The sequence below is a fragment of the Salvelinus alpinus genome, chromosome 26 (genome assembly GCF_045679555.1).
Source record: "Salvelinus alpinus chromosome 26, SLU_Salpinus.1, whole genome shotgun sequence".
NCBI lineage: Eukaryota > Metazoa > Chordata > Actinopteri > Salmoniformes > Salmonidae > Salvelinus > Salvelinus alpinus.
In genome coordinates this window covers 9276992-9304032 of record NC_092111.1, presented here as the reverse complement: position 1 = coordinate 9304032, position 27041 = coordinate 9276992, and the positions used below count along the sequence as shown (strand labels likewise).

General features: G+C 42.9%; 2 protein-coding genes across 2 annotated transcripts; both read right to left on the bottom strand.

The window, feature by feature from the left end:
* Window positions 1-9406: 9406 nt before the first annotated feature.
* On the bottom strand, window positions 9407-16011 carry LOC139554647 (glyceraldehyde-3-phosphate dehydrogenase-like). The gene is made up of 12 exons (XM_071367638.1): window positions 15891-16011; window positions 15294-15339; window positions 12909-13008; window positions 12690-12799; window positions 12331-12421; window positions 11952-12067; window positions 11634-11715; window positions 11374-11525; window positions 11118-11196; window positions 10883-10966; window positions 10241-10338; window positions 9407-9710 (listed from the first exon to the last, which is right to left on the bottom strand). Exons 2-12 carry the CDS (start codon window positions 15314-15316, stop codon window positions 9641-9643), a joined length of 1005 nt encoding a protein of 334 aa, XP_071223739.1. The 5' UTR covers window positions 15317-15339; window positions 15891-16011; the 3' UTR covers window positions 9407-9640.
* Window positions 16012-22466: 6455 nt separating this feature from the next.
* Window positions 22467-26724, bottom strand: LOC139554605 (inhibitor of growth protein 4-like). Its single transcript, XM_071367545.1, has 8 exons — window positions 26647-26724; window positions 26100-26171; window positions 25775-25941; window positions 25282-25396; window positions 24848-24959; window positions 24491-24635; window positions 23915-23976; window positions 22467-23752 (listed from the first exon to the last, which is right to left on the bottom strand). Exons 1-8 carry the CDS (start codon window positions 26681-26683, stop codon window positions 23713-23715), a joined length of 750 nt encoding a protein of 249 aa, XP_071223646.1. The 5' UTR covers window positions 26684-26724; the 3' UTR covers window positions 22467-23712.
* Between the last annotated feature and the right edge of the window lie 317 nt (window positions 26725-27041).

Here is a 27041-nt window from a genome sequence, read left to right as displayed (position 1 = left end):
CTGGGTCTCAACCCCACCCTGTGCAATTGGGTCCTGGACTTCCTGACGGGCCGCCCCCAGGTGGTGAAGGTAGGAAACAACATCTCCACTTCGCTGATCCTCAACACTGGGATCCCACAAGGGTACGTGCTCAGCCCCCTCCTGTACTCCTTGTTCACCCATGACTGTGTGGCCATGCACGCCTCCAACGCAATCATCAAGTTTGCAGACGACACAACAGTAGTAGGCTTGATTAAGTTTTAAGTTCCTCAGCGTACACATCACAGACAAACTGAAATGGTCCACCCACACAGACAGTGTGGTGAAGAAGGCGCAACAACGCCTCTACAACCTCAGAGGCTGAAGAAATTTGGCTTGTCACCTAAATTGAGAGCATCCTGTCGGGCTGTATCACCGCCTGGTATGGCAACTGCACAGCTCACAACCGCAAGGCTCTCCAGAGGGTGGTGCATTCCGCACAACGCATCACCGGGGGCAAACTACCTGCCCTCCAGGACACCTACAGTCCCCGATGTCACAGGAAGTCAAAAAAGATCAGGGACAACAACCACCCGAGCCACTGCCTGTTCACCCCGCTATCATCCAGAAGGCGAGGTCAGTACAGGTGCATCAAAGCTGGGACCGAGAGACTGAAAAACAGCTTCCATCTCAAGGCCATCAGACTGATAAACAGCCATCACTAAACACAGAGAGGCTGCTGCCTACAAACAGACTTGAAATCATTGGCCACTTTAATAAATAGATCACTAGTCACTTTAATAATGCCACTTTAATGTTTACATATCTTGCATTACTCATCTCATATGTTGAAGTCGGAAGTTTACATACACCTTAGCCAAATACATTAAACTCCGTTTTTCACAATTCCTGATATTTAATCCTCGTAAAAATGTCCTGTCTTAGGTCAGTTAGGATCACCACTTTATTTTAAGAATGTGAAATGTCGGAAAAATAACAGAGAGAATGATTTATATCAGCTATTATTTCTTTCATCACATTCCCAGTGGGTCAGAAGTTTACATACACTCAATTAGTATTTGGTAGCATTGCCTTTAAATTGTTTAACTCGGGTCAAACGTTTCAGGTAGCCTTCCACAAGCTTCCCACAATAAGTTGGGTGAATTTTGGCCCATTCCTCCTGACAGAGCTGGTGTAACTGAGTCAGGTTTGTAGGCCTCCTTGCTCGCACACGCTTTCTCAGTTCTGCCCACAAATTTAATATGGGCTTGAGGTCAGGGCTTTGTGATGGCCACTCCAATACCTTGACTTTGTTGTCCTTAAGCCATTTTGCCACAACTTTGGAAGTATGCTTGGGGTCATTGTCCATTTGGAAGACCCATTGCAACCAAGCTTTAACTTCCTGACTGATGTCTTGAGATGTTACTTCAATATATCCACATCATTTTCCTTCCTCATGATGCCATCTGTTTTGTGAAGTGCACCAGTCCCTCCTGCACCAATGCACCCCCACAACATGATGCTGCCACCCCCGTGCTTCACGGTTGGGATGGTATTCTTCGGCTTGCAAGCCTCCCCCCTTTTTCCTCCAAACATAACGATGGTCATTATGGCCAAACAGTTCTATTTTTGTTTCATCAGACCAGAGGACATTCCTCCAAAAATATATTTGTCCCCATGTGCAGATGCAAACCGTAGTCTGGCTTTTTGATGGCGGTTTTGGAGCAGTGGCTTTTTCCTTGCTGAGCGGCCTTGGACTCGTTTTACTGTGGATATAGATACTTTTGTACCTGTTTCCTCCAGCATCTTCACAAGGTCCTTTGCTGTTGTTCTGGGATTGATTTGCACTTTTCGCACCAAAGTATGTTCATCTCTTGGAGACAGAACGCGTCTCCTTCCTGAGTGGTATGACGCCTGCTTCTGACCCACTGGAATTGTGATACAGTGAATTATAAGTGAAATAATCTGTCTGTAAACAATTGTTGGAAAAATTACTTGTGTCATGCACAAAGTAGATGACTTGCCAAAACTATAGTTTGTTAACAAGAAATTTGTGGAGTTGTTGAAAAACGAGTTTTAATGACTCCAACCTAAGTGCATGTAAACTTCCGACTTCATCTGTATATACTGTATTTTATACCATCTATTGCATCCTGCCTATGCTGCTCTGTCATTGCTCATCCATATATTTATATGTATATATTCTTATTTCATTCCTTTACTTAGATTTGTGTATTAGGTAGTTGTTGTGGAATTGTTAGATTACTAGTTAGATATTGCTGCACTGTCGGAACTAGAAGCACAAGCATTTTGCTACACTCGCAATAACATCTGCTAATCATGTGTATGTGACAAAAAATAATAATAATTTGAAGGTGGTGAAAGCGAGAGGCAGGCTGTGGGATCGAGGATAGCGGGCGTCACTTGAATGGTTGGTGAGTCTCTTGAGACTCTGTACGTCATTCCCTTGTTCCTCCCACGCCACTTCCTCCTGTTCTACTGTCCGTTAAGAGTACCTGTTAAGAATTCCCCTGCTGGTGATCTCTGACACTCTCTTCATCTCTTTCTCAAGCTCCCCCAAACTTTAGCCTTGCTGCAGAAGATAGCAGAGCCATAAAACAGGGCATGGTGAGCTCCTTACTGTGCCCAGGCTGCAAGGCTCCTAGATAGAACAATAATATTACTAATACATCTAACTGACACAGTGATTTTTATCACATAAAGTATCTAAAATCGCTTAAAAATCGACACAAAAAGGAAATGCAAAATATACTGTAGCATACAAAAACAGATATAAGAGATCAGGAAGGGAGTTGAGGCAGTTTGTCTTTGGGAGCATCTTAAGCCTGATGAGCGGAGGGAGGGAACATCTCATCCCCCTGTAACTGTCTGTAACTGAGTGACCTGAGTGACCAGGCCTCCCACTGGTCAATCCCGTTACAGCCTGCCCAGAAAATCCGCTCACCTCTCCCACTAGCCACGGTTTCCCAGCAGCAGGTCAGAGTCTCCTGGCATACTATCCCCTGAGCTGCTCTCATGAAGTTGAGTGCGTATTCAAATGTATGTTTGGCATTGTTGTTCCTATTCTTGGTATTGGGTTGTGTTTGTACTGCTGCCTTTAAACAGCTCTTTGTTATCTTAAAGCGGGCATTGTTCTACTGGGCGATTGTTAGTGTTTTTATCATTCCATTCCATCTCTACTTCCATTTTATACTTGTTATTTATGTTGTATTCATTACATTCATGCATGTATTCCTACTTCTGAGTCAGGAGGACGATTTCTTATTACGGGCTTATCACCCAGCAGAGGAATGTACGGTGGATCCAGAATTGCTGCTGGAGGTTGGCCCAGGGCCAGGCCAAGATCCTGGGGCCAGGGCCGGCTGTGCTCCTCTCCCTGGAGAGGGCTTTGGCACCACTGTTGATACAGGGAAAGACCACAGTAGGAATCTGCCTGGCCGCAGTGGTGGCCACCAGGGGCCTGCCATGGTTTCGGTCCAAGTCGTAACATGCCTCAATTACAGCCCAAGGCAAATGTTTAGATAGTGATTTGGATAGGGGCAATTTTGGCTGAAATCCTTCCGACATGTACAGCAACGCCTTCCAACTCTATTCCCGTAGGGTCAGATGTTGGCTATTGCTCCAGCACCACTCTTCATACCATAACTCATGACACATCCGTTCAATATACATTTACAATTGAGTTATTTGGCAGATGCTCTTATGCAGAGCGACTTACAGTCCCTGCATTCAACTTTTCAAGGGAAAACAACCACATACAGTATCTTAGTCATTGCAAGTAGACCCTTCTTCGATAAAACCCACATTTCCGTTTTACGATACATGCCATCTTTAGGATGTTATTTGAGATTTCAGCATCAGCATGTCTTGACTAGACTGAACTTGGGAGAATTTGGGGTGTTACATTTGATAAATTAATGAGTGACAATATGAAATTGGCTGCATAATCAGAGTCCCTGCAGATATTGTCACTGAATGGAGATTAATTGAAATGACTAGACACACTTGTTCATCTTTCACCCTACATTTAAAACCCTTAAGACGAGTAGAGGTTATCTATCTCTGTGTAGATCTTCTTGGTCTATATGCTACAGATGTCTGAGCATGCAAGAAATGTGAGTTGACATGAAATTAGGCTTCTCCTCTAAATTGAGCCATCTTCTTTCAGAGCACAGACTTCACATAGGGCCTAGGCGAAGGAAAGGTCAGCCTATAGGTCAACCATACGGCAGATAACCTTCTCCATGGTCTGCCATGCTACTGTACAGTATACAGTGCACCCGGCCCGGGGATGGCCTATATTTTTCTCTTCTTATAGTTGAAATATGTGTGATATTTTGGCAAGGAGGTACCGAGATGCCGGCTATTGGATCGAGGATAGACGAGGTGACAGTGTATTTTCCCATGGTATGTTCTGCTAAGTTTGCTTTCCTAATTCCAGAGTAACTTGGTTTGATGTAAACCAGTTATATAGTCCAAAAATAGAAAAGGACATTTCCTAATGAAAATGTGTGCGCTTGCTCATCTATAGTGAGTATTGGCGACAAGTTATAGCCAATAGGAAGAGGGTTTGTTGGGTTGTTTGGGGAGGGTGTCACACATAGTAAGGGCAGGGTGGTGAACGTGGGAAGAGAGAGTTCATTGAACTGGAGTAGTTTGCTTGTGAGAGGAAAGGACGCTCAGTTCAGAGTTGAGGAGTTTTTCATGTACTTTTAGTGTAACCAACCCCGGGTTAGCTTTGAGTTCAGGGAATGCATGATTGAAACGTACCTCTCTGCGATTCCGTTCTGTCTAGAGAAGACGTTACAGTGTCATTGTAGCATGGAGCTTTTATGCTAATTTAAAAGGGTTATAGCAAATGGTATCAAAAAGCTTTTACGATCAATTTAAGTTGACTCTACATTTCAACGTAGGTTTGGTGTTTGTAGCTTAAACGGTTCAAGAGCAGTGGTGAATCCAAAATGTACTATTATAGCCTATGGAGCTTTTATGCAAATATGAAATAGTTATAGGTAAAAAATATAGAAATATGTTTTAAAGATGGTTTGGTCTTTTGTGGCTTAAATGCTTGAAGACTAGTTCTGGGTGGTAGGTATCCTGGCAGGTAGGAACATTGGGCCAGTAACCAAAAGGCTGCTGGATCGAATCCCCGAGTCGACAAGGTAAAAATCTGTCATTCTGCCCCTGAGCAAGGCAGTTCAACCCCAACAACAACGACTCCCCGGATGACGTGGATGTTAAGGCAGCTCCGTGCAGCTTTCTGATTCAGAGGGGTTGGGTTAAATGCGGAAGCCACATTTCAGTTGAACGCATTCAGTTATAAAACTGACTAGGTATCCTCTTTCCCCAATCAAATGTTTTGACCATGTAACCTATGGCCATTGAAATGCATTGGAATTTACACAAGTATGGTTATAGTGTGAAACGAATAAACAGTATCAATACGTTTTTTTTTCAAGTTACTTGACCAGTGCCAGTCTTGACGTTTTAAAGTTGTTTTGGTGTTTGTGGCTTTCAAGGTTATAGTGCTACAGGTGGTGGAAGAAAGCAAAGGATTCCTAGAAAAAAACATTTCCTGAAGAAAATGTCTTTAAGTATTTGTAATGGTAGTGACTGCAGGAGATGTATTTTTGTACAATATATATGATTGTCACCATACTGAACTACATTGCAAACAGCTTGGGTTGGTCGACTATTGGAGTCAGGACAGAGCTCGCCCTGGGAAGTTTTAATGTCCTCCTAGGCACATGCATCCAACACCCTGTTCGCCTACTCTTACTTTCACATGAAATGAAAACATTCAGACAGGTTATGGATGAGCTAGGCGTGTCTTGAACCTCTAGACATAGCAAGAGTAGACATACACATATGCCATATACAGATGAGGTCGGAAGTTTACATACACTTAGGTTGGAATCATTAAAATTTGTTTTTCAAACACTCCACAAATTTCTTGTTAACAAACTACAGTTTTGGCAAGTCGGTTAGGACATCTACTTTGTGCATGACAAGGAATTTTTCCAACAATTGTTTACAGACAGATTATTTCACTAATAATTCACTGTATCACAATTCCAGTGGGTCAGAAGTGTACATACACTAAGTTGACTGTGCCTTTAAACAGCTTGGAAAATTACCAAAAATTATGTCATGGCTTTAGAAGCTTCTGATAGGCTAATTGACATCATTTGAGTCAATTGGAGGTGTACCTGTGGATGTATTTCAAGGCCTACCTTCAAACTCAGTGCCTCTTTGCTTGACATCATGGGAAAATCATAATAAATCAGCCAAGACCTCAGGAAAATAATTGTAGACCTCCACAAGTCTGGTTCATCCTTGGGAGCAATTTCCAAACGCCTGAAGGTACCACGTTCATCTGTACAAACAATAGTGCGCAAGTATAAACACCATGGGACCACGCAGCCGTCATACTGCTCAGGAAGGAGACGTGTTCTGTCTCCTAGAGATGAACATGTTTTGGTGCGAAAAGTGCAAATCTATCCCAGAACAACAGCAAAGGACCTTGTGAAGATATTGGAGGAAACGGATACAAAAGTATCTATATCCACAGTAAAACGAGTCCTATATAGATATAACCTGAAAGGCCGCTCAGCAAGGAAGAAGCCACTGCTCCAAAACCGCTATCAAAAAGCCAGACTACGGTTTGCATCTGCACATGGGGACAAAGATCGTACTTTTTGGAGGAATGTCCTCTGGTCTGATGAAACAAAAATAGAACTGTTTGGCCATAAGGACCATCGTTATGTTTGGAGGAAAAAGGGGAAAGCTTGCAAGCCGAAGAACACCATCCCAACCGTGAAGCACGGGGGTGGCAGCATCATGTTGTGGGGATGCTTTGCTGCAGGAGGGACTGGTGCACTTCACAAAATAGATGGCATCATGAGGTAAAATTATGTGGATATATTGAAGCAACATCTCAAGACATCAGTCAGGGAGTTAAAGCTTGGTCGCAAATGGGTCTTCCAAATGGACAATGACCCCAAGCATACTTCCAAAGTTGTGGCAAAATGGCTTAAGGACAACAAAGTCAAGGTTTTGGAGTGGCCATCACAAAGCTCTGACCTCAATCCTATAGAAAATTTGTTGGCAGAACTGAAAAAGCGTATGCGAGCAAGGAGGCCTACAAACCTGACTCAGTTACACCAGCTCTGTCAGGAGGAATGGGCCAAAATTCACCCAACTTATTGTGGGAAACTTGTGGAAGTCTACCCAAAATGTTTGACCCTTTTCATGCACAAAGTAGATGTCCTAACCGACTTGCCAAAACTGTAGTTTGTTAACAAGAAATTTGGGGAGTGGTTGAAAATCGAGTTTTAATGACTCCCAATTTATTTGACACCTGGTGGTGAGTTATGCAGTCTCACCATTAAAATGTGCAGTCAAATCCATATGGCACATTGTGTCAGCTTCTTTAACTACAAGACCTACAACCCAGTATTTCCCCATTGTATGTTTTGAAAGGTTTGTTTTACTAATGTTGTAAGATTTCCAGAATAACTTGGTTGATACAAACCAGTTTTATACTAAATAGATACATGATACTAAGGTTATAGGTTAAGATTCAGGAAAGTTGTTTAAAAGTTAAATCACTTTACATGTTTGAGCCTAAAACTGTTCATGGCTTGTGTTCTTTTGTCCTCCAGGAGCCAGCTGTCCTGTGTTTAGTTTTGAATACAGGACCTGTTTCAGGTGAGAGTTGTGCATCCTGACAACATGGCCAGTCCATCAGAGCTTGTGTTGAACGGTGGTGACGCTGCGGATGTTTTCCTCAAGGACACTGGTGTGCCGGTCTTCCCAGCTGATCCTCATGTTGCGGAGGCCATCTTTGGTGCTGAGACTCCAGGGCTTTAAGATGCCTGTGGTCCATACAGTAGGGAGCACTAGTGGTTTGTAGACCAGGATTTTGGTTCTGGCCTGGATGTAGTGATCCTCGGAGACTCTTTTCCTCCGTCTTGAGAAGGCGCCAGTGGCACAGCTTAGGTTGGCGGTGGTGTATTTCTGCGTCAACGTCAGCTTTGGAGGAGAGAAGCCTGCCATGTTAGGGAAAGTGGATTGAGCAGCAGACACTGAGGAAGTCTGCAGACACCACCTGAAGGATGAGTGAGTTGGGAAAAATGTATCTTTACTACTCCCTTGTGTCTGAGCTTAGACATTGCAGTTTGTATTTGAGGCCCAGGAAATGAGTAGGAAAAACTTGGGCCCTTTTTGATACTCTTACAAATGTATCCTTACTTCCTCCCTTTGAGTAAATCCCTGATCTAACACGTGACAGTAATGCAGAGGAAAGCTTGCGCACACACCAATCCAGTGACTTCAAGAAACGAATGAGCGGTAACTTTCCCAAAATCACCAGGTTTTCAACTTTGTGCACTACGTCAGACACGGGCTTTTATCCGCAACAAGTGCATTTTGTGGAACCACCACTGGTGGGATAATGTTTTATTTATGCAGATTTTAGAATATTTGCAGGAAAATTTGTTACATTTGATGGAAACCTAACTATAGAGAAGCATTGGAGACCACTGGCCTTTCAGTTGATTTACTAAATTGACACCAGCCCTGACGTTAGTTGCCACTAACAAAAGCATAGGAAATACTTATTGGGAGACTTACTTGCCTTGCTACCGAGACTCCTTGCGCCAGCCAAACGTTTGGCTCCGAGTACCTGCCGACCCGAAACGAACACATTCGGGTGGTCCAATTGGTCCAGAACACACGTGGGTAAAGCAGCAGTTAGAAAACGTGTCATTGGCTTTGATTCTCTTTTAGAGATTATCCAGTCACTGTTGACTTTTGTACAACACCCCTCACCACAAACATCAGTCTGACTAAAGTATGTAGCAAACGACAGAGCTTACGTCTTCATAAGACAGATTGTCAGGTCAACCAGACAAGGGGCACACGATAGCCATACCAGTCAGCTTGCTGCGGGTCCTAGTTCTTTAGATCCACACTATTACAAGCAAAATGTGCTTAAATGTAAACATTAAAAGAACCTGTTTGAATCTGTGTCCAATACAGTGGTTCATCTTAACTTTTTTTTTACTCATAACAAATTGGGTGTGTCGACTACTTTAGACCAGCTCCATATGACGGCTCAAGAACTGATTCCACTAGTGAAAAGCAGTATAGAAATCCTATCCATCACTGGTGATAAAAACCATTAAGGAACCAGTGTTCATTGATTGGTTCATACCACAGCCTGTTCTGGCTGGCACATCTCTCCAGCTTATCGGAGGGACTGTGTTCTGCGACAGGCTGAACTGTGGGGTAGACGTTAGTCCACGCAGTGGTGTGTTTATTAGGCACCAAATGGTAGAACACTTACATTAATATTCCATTGCAAAACATTTCAAAACAGTTGCGTGCCATAATGAACATATGCTCTGGAAGAATGAGATGATAGTTCAATAACAGGACTTTTATTGTGAAGGAGTGCAAATTAAGCCACAGTGTAGTAAACAGAAATATTCCGCAGGCAAAAATACTCAATCCTCACACTGAACAGAACAGAGGTGTGACTTATAAAAATGTTCCCATTGAGTTGAGTTCACTACAGGCTCTCTGGCAGCGGACTGGTGGGGTGTCCGTTCAGGAGAAGGAAGAGGTAATGAGTGGTTGGAAGTGTGGTGTGGAAACTTTACTCCTTGGAGGCCATGTGCAGACACAGGTCAACAACACGGTTGCTGTAGCCAAACTCATTGTCGTACCTATAGAAGAAACAAGAGTTTGAAAATTCACAAAAACCTACAGGGGAAAGCTAAGGCTATACTAATTAAATTAATGTTGCGATGGAACAGAATTACAACATTGATCATGTCCGAGTGAGTGACTCCCACGTCCATGAACTGCATTCAACTATGCAGTTCACACCTTTGTGGTCCAGCTGACACTAGGCAGCATTGCGTGCCACAAGTTCAAACATTGTGTTGCATTTTGCCATACCTCAATCACAATAAGTTTATTTAATAAGCCCTTTTGTTATTTGAATGTTTTTTGTTGCCTGGTTTAGATCCTGGCATGGTATCAATGTGGATGTAAACTCCAACAAAAAGGAAAGTTTCGGTGGCCCTCAAGGCTCTGTTCTTGGACCACTGTTCATTACATATGCTGCCCCTTGTAATGTTATAACAGCTGCAACATTCACTGCAATGCAAATGATGCACAGCTGTACATGTCGATGAAACGGAGTCGGTGGAGACCTGGTGTGAGCACAACGTGTAGGTTCCTGCATACATACCATGAGACCAGCTTGACAAAGTGGTCGTTGAGGGCAATGCCTGCGCCGGCGTCAAAGATTGAGGAGCGGCAGTCACCGTTGAAGTCTGTGGACACCACCTGAGGGGAGCAACAAGTTTTAGTGTAAACGATTAACCATCACCAGCGCTCGTTAGAGTTCCCACTTAGACATTTCAACCTATGACCTTGAGGCCGATGGCATAGGGAAAGGTTGCCTTACTTCCCAATCACTCCTTTCTCATGAAGTGTGCTCTACGTCCATGCATTTGATGTGTTCCAGAACAAGCACAACTTATTCAAATTGTCACCTAATCAAGCGCCTCTAAATCAGCTGTGGAATACACCAAATATGTGGACTGGGTGGGGTTACTCTAGACCAAGGTTTCCCCAAACAGTCCTGGGGGCACGTTTTGTCAACATAACACTACACAGCAGATTCAAATAATCAAAGCGTGATGAATTGGTTATGCGAGTCAGCTGTATAGTGCTAGGGCACAAAGCGTGGTGCACCCAGGGGGGACTCAGATTGATCTAGGTCAGGGTTTCCTGATCTAATGACTTTATATTTACGGGAAGTAGTGTACAAGTGCACACTTCAAGTAAAGGACAGATTGGGACAGGGTTGGAATGGGGAAATATTTACCTGGTCTTCTGTGTATCCCAGAATTCCCTTCATGGGTCCTTCAGCGGCAGCCTTGATAACCTTCTTGATCTCGTCATAAGGCGCCTAAAGCAGAAGAGCGAACATGTAAAAAGAAAAATCTAGATAAAAATGTATGAAGTGCCTTTTGCCATAATGCTGGTAACTTGCACCAAATTCCCAGTTGAACCTCTAATAGACATTAGCAAAAGTATAAAAAGGTTGTTGGGAGACTTACGGCCTTCTCAAGACGGACAGTCAGGTCAACCACGGACACGTTGGGAGTGGGGACACGGAAGGCCATGCCGGTCAGCTTGCTGTGGGTCAGAAAAACCCACAAAAGGGTCAGGATCCACACCATCACGAGCACAAGTGGGGCTCGAGTAAATTCTTCAAAAAACAACCCTAGTAAAAAGCACTAGTGCTACAAATCTCAGCATTTATCACTATCATCAAAACTCCATTAAAAACTACGGTCCTGGATTGGTTCATACCCGTTCAGCTCGGGGATAACCTTGCCCACGGCCTTGGCGGCGCCAGTGGAAGCAGGGATAATGTTCTGGCTGGCACCACGTCCATCTCTCCACAGCTTACCGGAAGGCCCGTCAACAGTCTTCTGTGTGGCTGTGACGGCGTGAACTGTGCTCTGGGGGGGGACGACAACATTAGTCCATGCAGGGTTCATGGAGCACCACTAAGATTAAAGGGCTATGACATTCAAAAAGTCAAACACCGAATGAAGATCCATTCTTACCATAAGACCCTCAATGATGCCGAAGTTGTCATTGATAACCTTGACGATGGGAGCCAGGCAGTTAGTTGTGCAGGAGGCGTTGCTGTGAGGACATAAAAATTGTTAATAACATGACATTAACAAATACTTAACGATTAAACATTGTGCCACAAATTCATAAAATAATCAGCTGAAATTACACTATTTAAATAGTATTACTCAGGGGTGAGAACACTGCACACCGAATGCGTGTTTTTCAGCCATTCTTTGTACAAGTCATAATTTGGCCACAGGGAATTACCAATGCTCCTTAAAAAGGTAACGCAACAGGAGGCTTACCTGACAACCTTCAGGGAGTTGTCGTACTTCTCGTGGTTGACACCCATCACGAACATGGGTGCGTCGGCGCTGGGGGCGGAGATGATGACCCTCTTGGCACCTCCCTGCAGATGAGCCTGTGGTGGATGGTTGGGCAAAGGTTACGTTTGTGGAAATGCAAAGCCACTGAATGAACTAAGCCAGCCAACCTTTAGCACATAGCAGAAAAAGCCCAGTGAAATGCAAAAAAAAAAAAGGGCGTTAAAGTAAGAAAGGTCATAATTGAAAGTGGGGTCATACTGCATACCATGCCTACCAAAATAATGAACGCACACCAAATCACTAAATACCTAAAAATGTGACCATGGCCTTCCTACTGCTAGTGAACTGAGGTACTTACAGAGGCCTTGTCGATGGTGGTGAACACACCAGTCGACTCGACGACGTAGTCCGCGCCAGCGTCACCCCACTTGATGGCGGTGGGGTCCCTCCTGAAGAACGCAACGAGAAGAAGTTGGGGTGAAACTACAAAACAAGCGTTCCAATTACAGAAGTAGAATGTTCCAATGTGTGTGAAACCCATAACCATAATATACCTGTTCTATCCTTCTAGAGCACTCAGTCAATGGGGCAGTTTCCCAGAACCAGAGAGGAATCTTTTTTTGTCCACCACTAAGCTTAATATGGGTGCACAAAACCATACAAATGTGTAATTTGAACCAATGTACCTAAAGAATAAGTCAAGGAAAACCCACTCACTCATGGAAAACTGTGATGTGCAGATTGCCAATGATCAACTTTCCACCTTCCTGCTTCACTTCGCTGTCCTTCCAAACACCGTGGGTGGAGTCATACTTGAACATGTAGACCTATGGAACAGGGGCAGGACTTTAAAGCCAGTAAGGGATGTTACAGTAAACACGAGCAGCTAAAACTGGTTTATGTGTACTGCATTTCTTAATGCAGTATGAAGTTCACCATGTAGTCCAGGTCAATGAAGGGATCATTGATGGCGACGACCTCGACCTTGCCGTTCTTGGCGGCGGCACGGGTCACCAGACGCCCAATACGCCCAAATCTGAGACGAGAAGAGTCTTATAGTTAATCCTCATGTATCATATTACCACATCAGCATGCGGCAGGAGCCCTAAACTGACATGTCTGATGACAGCTCGACAACACCTGCCAACCTTGACATTTGCAGCCCAGAGCCTTTGTTTATGCCCAATATGGTTGGGTTGGTGCAGCGTGACCAGAAATGAGAAGTGCGGGGTTGAGGACAAATTGGAAAAGCAGGTTAAAGACTAGTCTGTTTAAGCTTGGTTGGCCTGTGCAGTTAAAGGGACATTACCCTCAAATCATAGCATTTTTTTTTAATACACTGAACAAAAATGCAACATGTAAAGTGTTGCTGAAATATGACAGCAGTAATGTTCCATATGCACAAAAAGCTTTTGTAAAATTGTGCACAAATCTGTTTACATCCCTCCATGAGCATTTTGGCCTTTGTCAAGATAATCCATTCACTTAACAGATGTGGCATAATAAGCAGCTGATTAAACAGCACGATCATTACACAGGGGCACCTTGTGCTGGGGACAGTAAAAGGCAACTCTAAAATTTGCAGTTGTGTTACACAATGCCACAGATGTCTCAAGCTGAGGGAGCATGCAATTGTTATGACTGCAGGAATGCCCACCAGAGCTGTTGACAGAGAATAATTTCTACCATAAGCCACCTCCGTCATTTAAGAATTTGGTAGTACGTCCAATCAGCCTCAACCACGTCAACCCAGGACCTCCACATCCGGTTTCTTCACCTGTGGGATAGTCTGAGGGGAGGGTGGGGTGGGGTGCTGAGGAGTCTGTCGTAAAGCCTTTTTGTGGGGGGAAACTGATTGGCTAGGCCTAGCTACCCAATGGGTGGGTTTATGCCCTCCCAGGCCAACCCATGGCTGCGCCCCTGCCCAGTCATGTGAAATCCATAGATTACAGGCTAATTTATTGATTTCAGTTAACTCATTTCCTTATGACCTGTAACTCAGCAAAATCTTTGAAATAGTTGGGTTCATATTTTTGTTCAGTATAGCTTACTGTACATCTTGCCATCGGTTGTGTAGGTAGATTAAGCATAAATTGGGTGAATAGTTAAGTGCAATCCACATGGGACTGCTCCCTTACGAAGTGAATGAAGTCTGATAGTTACTGGTTAACTCAAACTGATAGGACCACATTGGTCAAATACTGTGAATGTTGGAGACTTGAGTTGCAGTCAGTGGTTGAGAAAAGCCTAGACACCACTGAAATACAAAGTAAACTGGATTATAGTCTACAATTGTTTTAAATCACAATAAAAAAAATAAAAAAAAGTCAGTTCCTGGGCAGCTGAAATAACTTCAATTTAGATAACATTAGCAGCCAATTACTGCACAGATTTGTCTTGTGATATACAGACCAATCAAGTTCAGAGTGGATGATACAATCCCTGTGATTGAGGATTCAGTGTCACTCATCAGGATCACCACAACGTTTAACTCATTTGAACTTCGCCCAGTGACGCAAATCAGACACACCCCCAGCTAAAAGGGTGTCCTGTTCACAACGGTCAATGTATTGACCACCAAAGGAGTCAAAGTGCATCAGAACTGAGTAAAAACAAGGTGAAAAACAAGTAGCCTATTTGGTAACAGTATGAGCCAGGGAAAAATTGGCATCGTGGAGCAAATTCCTTGCTATCCTTTACTATTAACAAGCAATTTGTTCTAGTCAATGACATTTTGTATGACTTAACACCTTGTTATGAGTCTATGACATAGGCTTTGAGGGAACTGAACAGTCAGGAGGATCTATTGCTCCCAATGTTAAGAGTTCAGTTTCCTTACTGTATATAGGTCAATCAGCACATTAGTGTCCCAGATTAGAAATGGGCATCATTACAGATTGATTTTGGGAAAGGGTTTATATCAATCATATCTTCCTGCAGTCTATTGGTCAAATAAAGGTTAGAAGGATAAGATTGGTCAAAGAGCTCAACCAAAAAAAAAAAAAAAAGGAACTTCAGCTGACAAGGTTAGCGGGATATTATTAGATGGATAGAATAAAGGAATGTGACAGCTGAGAAGATACAAGAGAGTGCTGTAGAGGCGGTGTGACACCCAAACTATAAATAAGTAGAGAATGGACAAGGCTTGTGAACTAGTAGTTACAGTATGGCATGAGCTTTCCTCAAACTTGGTTCCAAAGTACACAAACTATCAAGGGATTTGTGCAATGCAAGCCTGAGTCTCGTGACATTTTGAACTCTCCTCTAGTTCTGATACAAAACCAGTCATTTCTTTAAATAATATTGACAAAAGCAGGTTACCCATTGATCCCAATCTTCACCATTTTGCCTGATATGGTATAGTCCGCTGAAAGTAAAACATAAATTAAAACCAACAAGTAGGAGTAGAATGCACATTCAGAATAAGTATCCACGTCAGCATTCCCCAAACCTAGTTTTTGTTCTAGTAGTAGACAGCCAATTCAACTGATCAACTCATCATGCTTTGATTAGGCCATTTGAAATCAGCTGTGTAACGTTACGGAAAAAACAAAACCTGCACTACTTTGGGTCCCCAGGACTGCGTTTAGGAAACACTGATCTACGTATATCAGATTAAAAGTCACTACAGAAAAAAAAGTCCATTAAATCTGTGGCATCTATCAGCAGTGTTTTGTTAAAGTACACAGTTGACATAAGTCATGGAAAAAGTTGAAACAAATTAACTAAGTCTGCATGCACAGAAAACACATTTAAAAACACGTAGGTTAGCCCAAAGTCAAAAGACAGCTATTCAAAACACCAGATACGCCGAAGCCTACCCAGTGCGTAAATCACATACAATTAAGGCATACTTGAAACTGTCAATTAAAGTTGGTTTTGGAACGCATAAAAGAGCAAAGAAAGTTTTTAAAGTACCGTTCTTGTATAGCCTCTGTCTGTCCACTTGTTCACAAGGGGAAGCGGGGACGAGTAAAGGTGCGCTCGCATTTTATCTTCCCATTGAGTCCGTGGACACGCCTCCGCGTGCGCAAGCCCGGTCAGAATGTCAAGGTCGTAGTGGCTTGTCAATCCGCAGTAAATACGGAACAAAAAACCTGCACCATTCAGTTGGACGGTGTGGACAGTCGTGCCTTGTATCCCCCATTATTATTGTTTTGGTTAGATTTGCAGCATTGCAACAGGGCGCATCTTGGCAAAAAATATATGTTCTCCTAACTTGATATTTCATTAATATTGTAACGACCCTGGGTTTATAAGCGCGGATATCGACTCTGCCGTTCGATCATGTTTTTGCGGCACAGTAGATAGAGCGCTGGACTTCGGGCTAGAAGATCGAGGGTTCGAGACCTGCTCCCTGCCTGTTTCATTACATTATACATACTAATAAATGAAACAGGTGAGGTTAGATGGATTGATAAACTAATTTGACAATTGTTAATACACGTGGAAATGCAGGTAGACTCAGCCAAATGATGTTACCATGAGCAGCACTGCAGATATTGGGTGCTTTCCCCTGCCTAGGCATTGCTGATGCCTGCCAGATCTTACAACGCCTGGATCACAGGAGGTTGGTGGCGCCTTTATTGGGGAGGACAGGCTCGTGGTAATGACTGGAGCGGAATTGGTGGAATGGACATGGTTTTCATTTGTTTGATGCCATTCCATTACCGCCGTTCCAGCCATTATTATGACCCGTCCTTCCCTCAGCTGCCTCCTGTGGCCTGGACAGGTATTTTATGTATCAGCTAACCACATCATATGTTATGGCAATCTGTCAGTCTGACACAGTCGATGACGTGACAAGCAACCATTGGTTGATGCATGCAATGTCTGAGCAGGGGAAAGCAACCATTGAGATGAGCGAAATGCCAGACTTCGCGCTCACACAGTCACACACAGTATCATCCACCTGACAGGTGTGGCATAACAAGAAGCTGATTAAACAGCATGACCATTACACAGGTGCACCTTGTGCTGGGGACAATAAAAGGCCACTATAAAATGTGCCGTTTTGTCACACAACACAATGCCACAGACGTCTCCAGTTGTGAGGGAGCGTGCAATTGGCATGCTGACTGCAGGAATGTCCACCAGAGCTGTTGGCAGAGAATTTTAATTTCTCTACCATAACCCGCCTTCAACATAGTTTTAGAGAATTTGGCAGTACGTCCAACTGGGCCTCACAGCCCAGGACCTCCTCATCCGGCTTCTTCACCTGTGGGATCGTCTGAGACCAGCCTCCCAGACAGCTGATGAAACTGTGGGTTTGCACAACTGAAGAATTGATGCACAAACTGTCAGAAACTTCTCAGGGAAGCTCATCTGCATGCTCGTTGTCCTCACCAGGATCTTGACCTGACTGCAGTTCGGCGTCATAACTGACTTCAGTGGGCAAATGCTCACCTTCGATGGCCACTGGCACGCTGAAGAAGCATGCTCTTCACAGATGAATCCCGGTTTCAACTGTACCGGGCAGCATACTAGCAGATACCCATAGACTTCCAGTCATTGCGCTAGCATTGGCTCACAGAACTACCTCTATCTTCCATCATACTGGACACAGAGACATAAAAATGGTATCCACAAGTTCATCTGACGCTGGGGAAGTACATAAAGGGCATCATGGACTAAATCCCGAAGTATCCCTGGTCACTACATTACCCCGTGTCCCCACGCTTCTCTATGCCAGATCCCTCCCGTGTACACGTCTCTCCGATGGCCTCACGGGCTCCATCCCTGACACCAATACAGAAAATTTTGGGGGGTAGTGTGGCGATCCTCGCTATTTGCGCTACGTCACAATTCCCACCAAGTGGGTTAACTGTATTCGTGCAATGTGTAGGGTTTCACACCAGTGACCCGGGTTCACTTCCCTTCCCCGCTGTTCGCTACATTGGTGTCAGAAGTGGGATAGCCCTACTAGCTTAAATAACAAAAGGACAGAGAGGGAATTACAGTTAATGCCAACAGGCGTTTTAAGGTTACACAGCGGGGTAACGAGAGCTGCATAAAACAACATACCTAGCCTGAACTACAGTAGCTAGCCATAACTCACAGTCCAGTGGGCGGTATTCCCTCAGAGAGATAGTAATGAGAGAACGAAATGGGGCTCTTCCCCTAGTTTTTGCCGCATTCAAAACAACTGGGAACTCGAAAATCTCTAACTTCTGACTTCAGTGCGTTCAAAACAACTGGGAACTGTAAAAAAACAGCTCTGACAGAGAATAATCGACTTGAACGGTCAACCAACTCGGAATTCCAACACGGGAACTCGGCCTCTTTCTAGAGCTCCCACTTTCCAACCTGAAGATCACTGACGTCATGATTTGACCTCGTATTTATTCGAGTTCCCAGTTGTTCTGAATGCGGCATATATCCCTACAGAACCTATGCCTCTGTAACCGATGTGAAATGGCTAGCTAGTTAGCGGTGGTGCGCGCTAATAGTGTTTCAATCGGTGATGTCACTCGCTCTGAGACCTTGTCCTGCAAGGGCTGTGGCTTTTGTGGAGCGATGGGTAACGATGCTTCGAGAGTGGCTGTTATCGATGTGTGCAGAGGGTCCCTGGTTCGAGCCCAGGTTGGGGCGAAGAGAGGGACGGAAGCTATACTCTTACACCTCCCCCCTTTCCGATGACTATGACAACCCCATAAACAATTAAAGTGATTGCTGCTGCCAGTCCAGGGCAGCATCTGCCCACCCTTAACATAGCCTATTAAGACATTGATTTCAGATTTCATTTATATTACCATATCACAGAAAATATCCATGGTAAAGTTGTACCTGCCTTTCGGTGTCGCCTTACCAAAATGTCACCCTCTTTGACATGATAAATCTATATAAATAGAGAGATATAGGCCATCCCAGGGTGCAGTGTATATGTATTCAGTAGCCTGGCAGATTATGAGAAGGTCATCTGCCATATTTTTAGATTGACCTTTACTTTGCCTATGTGATTTAACTACTGCAACGGTTCAAATGTGAGGTGCTGGAGAGCTACCACAGGCCTATTGCTTGTCATTTCAACTCGTCTCCATTCAGTGAGTGACCATATTTGCAGAGACATTGATGTTCATTGTGCCTGCAGCCAATTACATATAATTACATATTGATACTCATCAATTTGTCAATTGTAACACTCCACATTCTCCCAAGTTCAGTCTAGTCAAGACATGTTGATGTTGGAAGCTCAAATAACATCCTAAAAATGGAACGTAATCAAGAACCAGAAAGGACTGTGCCAATTTAATTTTCCATGTGGGTTTATCAAATGTATGTGACTTGAACGATGATACCATGATAGAGTGGTGCTGGAGCAAAGACCAGCGTTTGACCCTGAAGGAATGGCATTGGAAGGCTTTGGTGCAATGGATACCCTAAGGCACATGTGTCAAACTCATTCCACGGAAAGCCGAGTATCTGCAGGTTTTCCCTCCTCCCTTGTCACTTGATTGATGAAATAAGGTGACAAATTAGTGAGGAACTCCCCTAACCTGGTTGTCTAGGTCTTAATTGAAAGGAAAACCCAGAAACCTGCAGACACCAGGGCCAACATGGAATGAGTTTGACACCCCCTACCCTAGGGAATTCAGCAAAATAGCTCGTATCAAAACCACTATCTAAACATTTGCCTTTGCCTTCACTTGATACAGGCCACGACTTGGCAATAACCATGACGGGCCTATGGTGTACATATTGTAGCAACCCTCAGGAGTTGAAAGAGCTGTTGTGCACATTGCACAGAGTATCTGCAAATGTCTGTAGTTAGGTGTATCTTTCTAACATTTCAGGAGTCATTATTTTATTCATGTAAACCTCAGTTCTATGGTCTAATAAAATAGAGATACATTTGCATGAAAATCAGCATTCGTAGGGACAGTTCAGGAATAAGGGTTTTGATTCTGCACTTAAGATACAGAACCCCCTGCAACAGGCCTCTGAATGCTTTTTGGCGTTCGTACCCAGTATACTTGTAAAACAAATATTCCAAATAATCTCTACCCATGAATAAATTCCACATACAGGTAACTGCCAAAATAAAGGAAACACAAATTTAAAAGGGTCTTAACAGGGCATTGGGCCACCACGAGCCAAAACAGCTTCAATGCACCTTGGCATAGACTCTACAAGTATCTGGAACTATTGTAGGGATGCGACACCATTCGCCCACAAGAAATTAAATAATTTGGTGTTTTGTTGATGTTGGTGGAAAACGTTGCCTCAGGCTCTGTTCCAGAATGTCCTATAAGTATTCAATTGGGTTGAGATCTGGTCTGAGACAGCCAAGGCATATGGTTTACATTGTTTTCATGCTCATCAAACTATTCAGTGGCCACTCGTGCCCTGTGGATGAGGGCATTGTTATCCTATGGGGGCATAGCCAATGCAGGCAAAATAATGGGCATTTTTATACATGACCCTAAGCATGATGGGATGTTAACTGCTTAGGAAATGCTCAGGACCAACATGTGCGGAAGTACCAGCTTTCAATATACTGTACTTTGTATCCCTCGTTATTCAAGTGTTTCCTTTATTTTGGCAGTTACCTGTATATGTACAGTGCACTACCGTTCAAAAGTTTGTGGTCACTTAGAAATGTCCTTGTTTTTGAAAGAAAAGCACATGTTTTGTCCATTAAAATAACATCAAATTGATCAGAAATACAGTGTAGACATTGTTAATGACTATTGTAGCTGGAAACGGCTGATTTGTAATGGAATATCTACAGTTGAAGTCGGAAGTTTACATACACCTTAGCCAAATACATTAAACTCAGTTTTTCACAATTCCTGACATTTAATCCTAGTAAAAATTCAGTTTTAGGACAGTTAGGATCACCACTTTATTTTAAGAATGTGAAATGTCCGAATAATAGTAGAAAGAATGATTTATTTCAGCTTTTATTTCTTTCATCACATTCCCAGTGGGTCAGAAGTTTACATACATTCAATTAGTATTTGGTAGCATTACCTTTAAATTGTTTAACTTGGGTCAAACGTTTCGGGTAGCCTTCCACAAGCTTCCCACAATAAGTTGGGTGAATTTTGGCCCATTCCTCCTGATAGAGCTGGTGTAACTGAGTCAGGTTTGTAGGCCTCCTTGCTTGAACACGCTTTTTCAGTTATGCCCACAAATTTTCTATAGGATTGAGGTCAGGGCTTTGTGCTGGCCACTCCAATACCTTGACTTTGTTGTCCTGTTGTCCAGTCTCAACGTCAACAGTGAAGAGGCAACTCCGGGATGCTGGCATTCTAGGCAGAGTTGCAAAGAAAAAGCCATTTCTCAGACTCGCCAATAAAAAATAAAAGATTAAGATGGGCAAAAGAACACAGACACTGGACAGAGGAAGGCCAGCATCCCGGAGTCACCTCTTAATTGTTAACGTTGAGACTGGTGTTTTGCGGGTACTACACCTCGTGAGGTGTCTGTTTCTCAAACTAGACACTCTAATGTACTTGTCCTCTTGCTCAGTTGTGCACCACTCCTCTTTCTATTCAGGTTAGAGACAGTTTGCGCTCTTCTGTGAAGGGAGTAGTACACAGCGTTGTATGAGATCTTCAGTTTCTTGGCAATTTCTCACATGGAACAGCCTTCATTTCTCAGAACAAGAATACTGACGAGTATCAGAAGAAAGTTCTTTGTTTCTGGCCATTTTCAGCCTGTAATCGAACACACAAATGCTGATGCTCCAGTTACTCAACAAGTCTAAAGGCCAGTTTCATTGCTTCAATCAGCACAACAGTTTTCAGCTGTGCTAACATAATTGCAAAAGGGTTAAATGATCAATTAGCATTTTAAAATGATAAACTTGGATTAGCTAACACAACGTGCCATTGGAACACTGGAGTGATGGTTGCTGATAATGGGCCTCTGTACGCCTATGTAGATATTGCATTTAAAAAATCATCATTTCCAGCTACAATAGTCATTTACAACATTAACAATATCTACACTGTATTTCTGATCAATTTGATGTTATTTTAATGGACAAAACATGTGCTTTTCTTTCAAAAACAAGGACATTTCTATGTGACCCCAAACTTTTGAACGGTAGTGTACATTTGTTATATAATCAATCCACCAGTGTCAAATTGGAGATAGTAGACACCATCTGGTATTTTGGAAAGCACAGGATATCCTGTGGTCTATAATAGTGCAGTGATGAGAGCAGCTAGACACCTTGTGGCCAGATTGAACACTGCACTGGAGATTTAATACGTAGGGAATGGGCCAGCAGAGTCCAATGTTGGATTTATGAAGTTATTTGATATAGAATGAAAATAACATCTCAGAGTGAAGCACTGTTGGAGAACTTCAGATTGATAATCTGTCAATACTATCCATGCAAACAAAGACGTCTTTATCTTTCTCAATAGGCATATCATACACTGGACTGAAAATGATTACAAGTAGTAAATAAACAGGAATACACCTACAAAGCTCATGATGATAGTAGAACTTCTAGAAATAAGAAACGGCATTTTACTCTGGTTGTTTTTGGTGTGTGTGCTTTATTCCTTAAGAATAGATAACTCCAAAAACAACACCCAATGTTTTGAAGTACATTATTCAATTAGTCAGAATACAAAAGGTCATAGCATCAAAATACCTTTTCATGAGTTTCACGTTTTACCTAAATGAAATAATATTCTTGCGGCATCAGTCAAACCATACTGAGCAACGTAGCCAGTCATTCTGGATACTTGTACTTTTAAGCACATTTAAATGGTTATTCTTACAGTACTGATCAATAAGGCTCTTCATAAAGCACAGTCAGTCAAGGAAAGGCCTCTTCCTAATAGAAATATACAGGACGTTGTTGAATTATTTGAGATGGGGCCTATCAAAATGTCTATATATCAGAAAATATATATTTTTAAAGCTTTACCATCTAGATTTGGTTATCAATTCCTTTTCCAGTTCACTAATTCCAGCTCTTTTGGGCAAACAACCTGAAATTCAGGTGATTGCTGTTTAAATGAATGTGAGAGAGAAATTCTGTCCAGTTTGCTTCCGACAGCATTCCGAACTAGCACATCTAGATCTGTACATTCTCCGTTCCAGTCAAATCGACAATCTAGCTACATCAACCACTCCGCTTAATCAAATAGCTAGTGAGAATATAGAGAATAGTTGGAGAACAAAAGAGTTGATACACGTGATCGGTGTGTATCAGGGCTGAATAGTGTTCAGTATAAAAGCATCCAGTACGAGCCGCTGTTACAGTCTGTCATGAAGCAACTGAGTGGCTGAGAACCATATAGAGCCACTGGCTGTAAAAAGAAGGGGATACGTCTCTGTAGTACTCTGCATAAATAAGCATTAAAGCAACCATCAAAAAGTTAAACAATAAAAAAATATAGTCATGATTAGGGAACATCAATTAGGCTAACAGCTGGAACTACACCTCCGTCAAATGTCCATCTTCTTTCTGTTTGACAAAGAGAGGTATACAGGATAGCAGACCAGAAGTACCATTAGACACTGAATGGAAGAACACACACTGAAAAAGGGGAGGGGCTACTTGGACTTGGTCCAATAGGAAATGCTCATTTTGGTTTTGCGTTTCAACCCAACTTGTGATGGTGTGACCTATTAAACATGACCCTGCAGAGTCTATGTTAGTGTTTATGGATGTTTAGAGGGCGTGCCATGTTTCTATACAAACACTGAACCCTCCTTTGTAAACTCTACATCCCTCTAGCGCTATGATTGTTGGTTATGATTGTCTCTGGGTTCATTTTTTCTTCCTCTCCTGAGTACACCTTGGACAGTACCTGGGCGAAAGAAATGATAGAACAAGAGAAGAGAGGGTGAGAGAGACAAATAGAGAGAGAGAGAAATGTACGTTCAGTGAGTTGATCTCTTCCATGTTACAGGAGAAACATCCTTATTTTCCGACCCTAAATTCCAGATTTCCAATCTCTTCCTTGACTTACCATTTTCCTCTGGGTTTTGTCGTCAGCCCCACGCAGGCAAAGTGGAACCACTCAATGGAGCACTGCAATGAGACAAACACACACAGTACATTCTGATTAGTATTATTCCATTAGTATAGGGAGCAACTTTTATAGTGCTGTACAGTAGTGGGTTACTCTTGGTCAAAATGTACTAAAAGGAACTAGCCTTTATTTAGGTTTTACTGAATTAATCTGTGATTTAAGCGCCAAACATTCCAACCCCATCTCTCATTTCTTGACACTACACTAATTTATAACGCAAGACTTTTTGGTAAAATCACACATTCATGTCAAAGTGGTATTTTCTGTAGAAACATTCTAGTGCCCAGATTTCAGGTTAGGATTTGGCTCATAGTGAATAGTTGACCCAATCAGGTTTGGGTTTCATTTCAATTCCACCATCTCAGGAAGTGATGTCATTGCTTCTCTCTATGAGGAAAAAAAAGGGACTTGGAATTTCAGTTTCCTTCCTGAATTGAAAGGGAAATGACCCCAACTCTGGACCTAGTGCTCATGTACCGCTAGATAACCAATGGCAGAAAGCTGTGGACTCACGTCTGTGTTGTCACAGCCGATCATCTCTCCATAAGACACTTGGTGACACAGGCAGTAGGTGGGCTCGTTGGGGTCCACGGGCATGTCCAGCACGTCCGAGGGGTGGACGTTCCCAAAGTTCACTGTAGGGGCTGTGAACTCAGGCCTAAGGACACAACAAGGGAGGACAATGGCAATTAATGGTGAGAGGAAGAGATGTACTGTATCAGAGACTGTTGTAAGGTACAGAGTGAGAGAAGACCAGAACATTTCGGTTAGGTTCAGGGGGTTTTTGGAGTGGAGATGAGAATTTTCTGTCTAGCTTATATCTGGTACAAAGCATCAGCTTATGAAACGTATGTTTTAAATTGTACATACGTTTGTGTTAGTTTGACTTTCTTCTGTCCGATCTTGGGGCTGCAGTCGTCGTCTGACTTCGCCTTTAACCTCGTGCGAGCCACCTTCTTCTCTTTTGGCCCCCTGAGCTCACCTTGCGAAAGACACAAATCTCTTCAGGCTATGGACACATATAGAGCTTGCCTGGGTTGTGTTCATTAAGCACTAAACAGAAGAAAATAGACTGATATAGGGAGGGACTAATTGGACTTGTCCAATAAGAATAAGCTAGTTTTTTGTAAAACATTTGCCATTGCATGCAATTATAAACAAGGCCCAGTTCCCAGCTATCTATAGGCTTAAACGTTGTCTGTGTGTTTGTTTATGTGTGGACAGCAATGAGACAACACTAAAAAGAAACGTGTTCAAGGGACAGAACCGAATGAAAATGAGCACAGTGTCAGAAAATAACTTACTCTTGTTTCCCTTGCTGGAGGTCGAGTCATAATCGGTGCTCTCAATCTTTTTCTCCTTTAGGTCTGCCTCGAAGCGGGCCAAGTCTGTGTCCAGCCTGCGGATGTGTTTGTCCACCTGAGGGGTCACAATGAATAACAGAACACTGACTGAGACATCACATGTACAAATGACTTGACATCACAGCTTGTCTAGGCTAACTAATCACAGTGGAATCAAAAAGTGTGTCCACTGCTGCTCAACATCAAAATATGTACTATTCAACATTTCCAGCTGCATCAAACATGCTAATTGAGAATATAACATATCTTTCACTATGTAAGGTTTACCTGCAACCTGAGGTACAGGCAACAAATTATACTAGAGTGCATGTTTACAGGCAGGCAAAGGTAACCCTCTCTCCAAAGAGAACCTTTATTTTCATCACTACTAGTATGGACCCCAAGCAGCACGCCTATTCCCGATCTACTGTAACCATCCAAAGGTTTTACTCACCATCTCATAGGTCTGCATGGCCAGCTGGACGTTGTCATCTCCAAACTCTTTACACTTTCCATATGACTGCTGGATCTGGCGAAGCAGGGAGAGCTTCTGCTCCGAGGAGAGGGTGTGTGCATTTGACGTGTACTCACGAGCCAAAGAGTCTATCTGCCCTTTCAGATCTGAGAGATGAAATGATTTATAGTAAGTTGTGGTTACAACCATCATATGGGTTACGTGCACACTGACTTTTGACTGGAGCTTGGATAAGTGTTCGCTACTTACCTGTTATGATAACAACAACAATGAGGATAATATCAGATCTGTGTGAGAGTCTCACCCTCGGTCCGTGTGTCCAGGTCTCTCATCAGAGTGAAATTCCTCTGTAGCTCAAATGGCAGGTTTTCTATACCTAGAAGAACAAGGTGTTGTAAGTATACTAAGTCATATATCGGTTCCAATTCAGATACAGAAGTATCATCAGTGTCAGTGGGCTGCAACATAGCTGGCGTGTGTTAAATCTGTCAATACTGGCCTATAAATATGTATAGTACGTAAACGTAGGGAAACCACTGAATAGAACCCTACGATACAAGAAATTAATTTAGAATCTATTAAGAATGGTACAAGTATGCGCTGTTTTCCTAGCTCGGTTAGCAAGCGAGCTAGCTTTCTCGCGTGCTCTTTGTCCCTCGCTCTGGATTTTTCATGGGAGTAACGTTAGCTGAAACAGTAACGTTAACTGGGCTTCTCATCTCCTCAAACTCAGCTAGTGGTTCTGGGAGTAGCTATGCGTGCATGTAAAACAAATAACGTTACATACATTACATTACACAATATTTAGTAGGATGATAAACTACTTCGTGAATATAGGAAAACTATCTTACTGTCAAGGCAGTGTTCCAAATACATTCCCGCCGCCATCTTGAAAATAATAAACAAAGGTTTTTCCGGTCAGACAGGAAATATTCTTCGATGGGGTTTAACGGCGGTTGGCATTCAATGTTAATTGTGCATTACCGCCACCAGCTGGACGGGGTATTGAATACGAACTAAAAAAAACAGTGGGAAAGTGGGAAAACGGCATCATACGAAATAAAAACACGTCAACTAAGAAAGCCCATCCCACTTCAATCACAGTCCACTCCAAAATACTTCCCTACACATGCCCAGGGGCCTGTGATGGCGGTACATTCACCGACAGGATTTCTTGCACATCCTCGGCTTTGACATCATGAAGACCCCAAAAACGTTCAGTGGCATTCACAATGATTCCAATTTT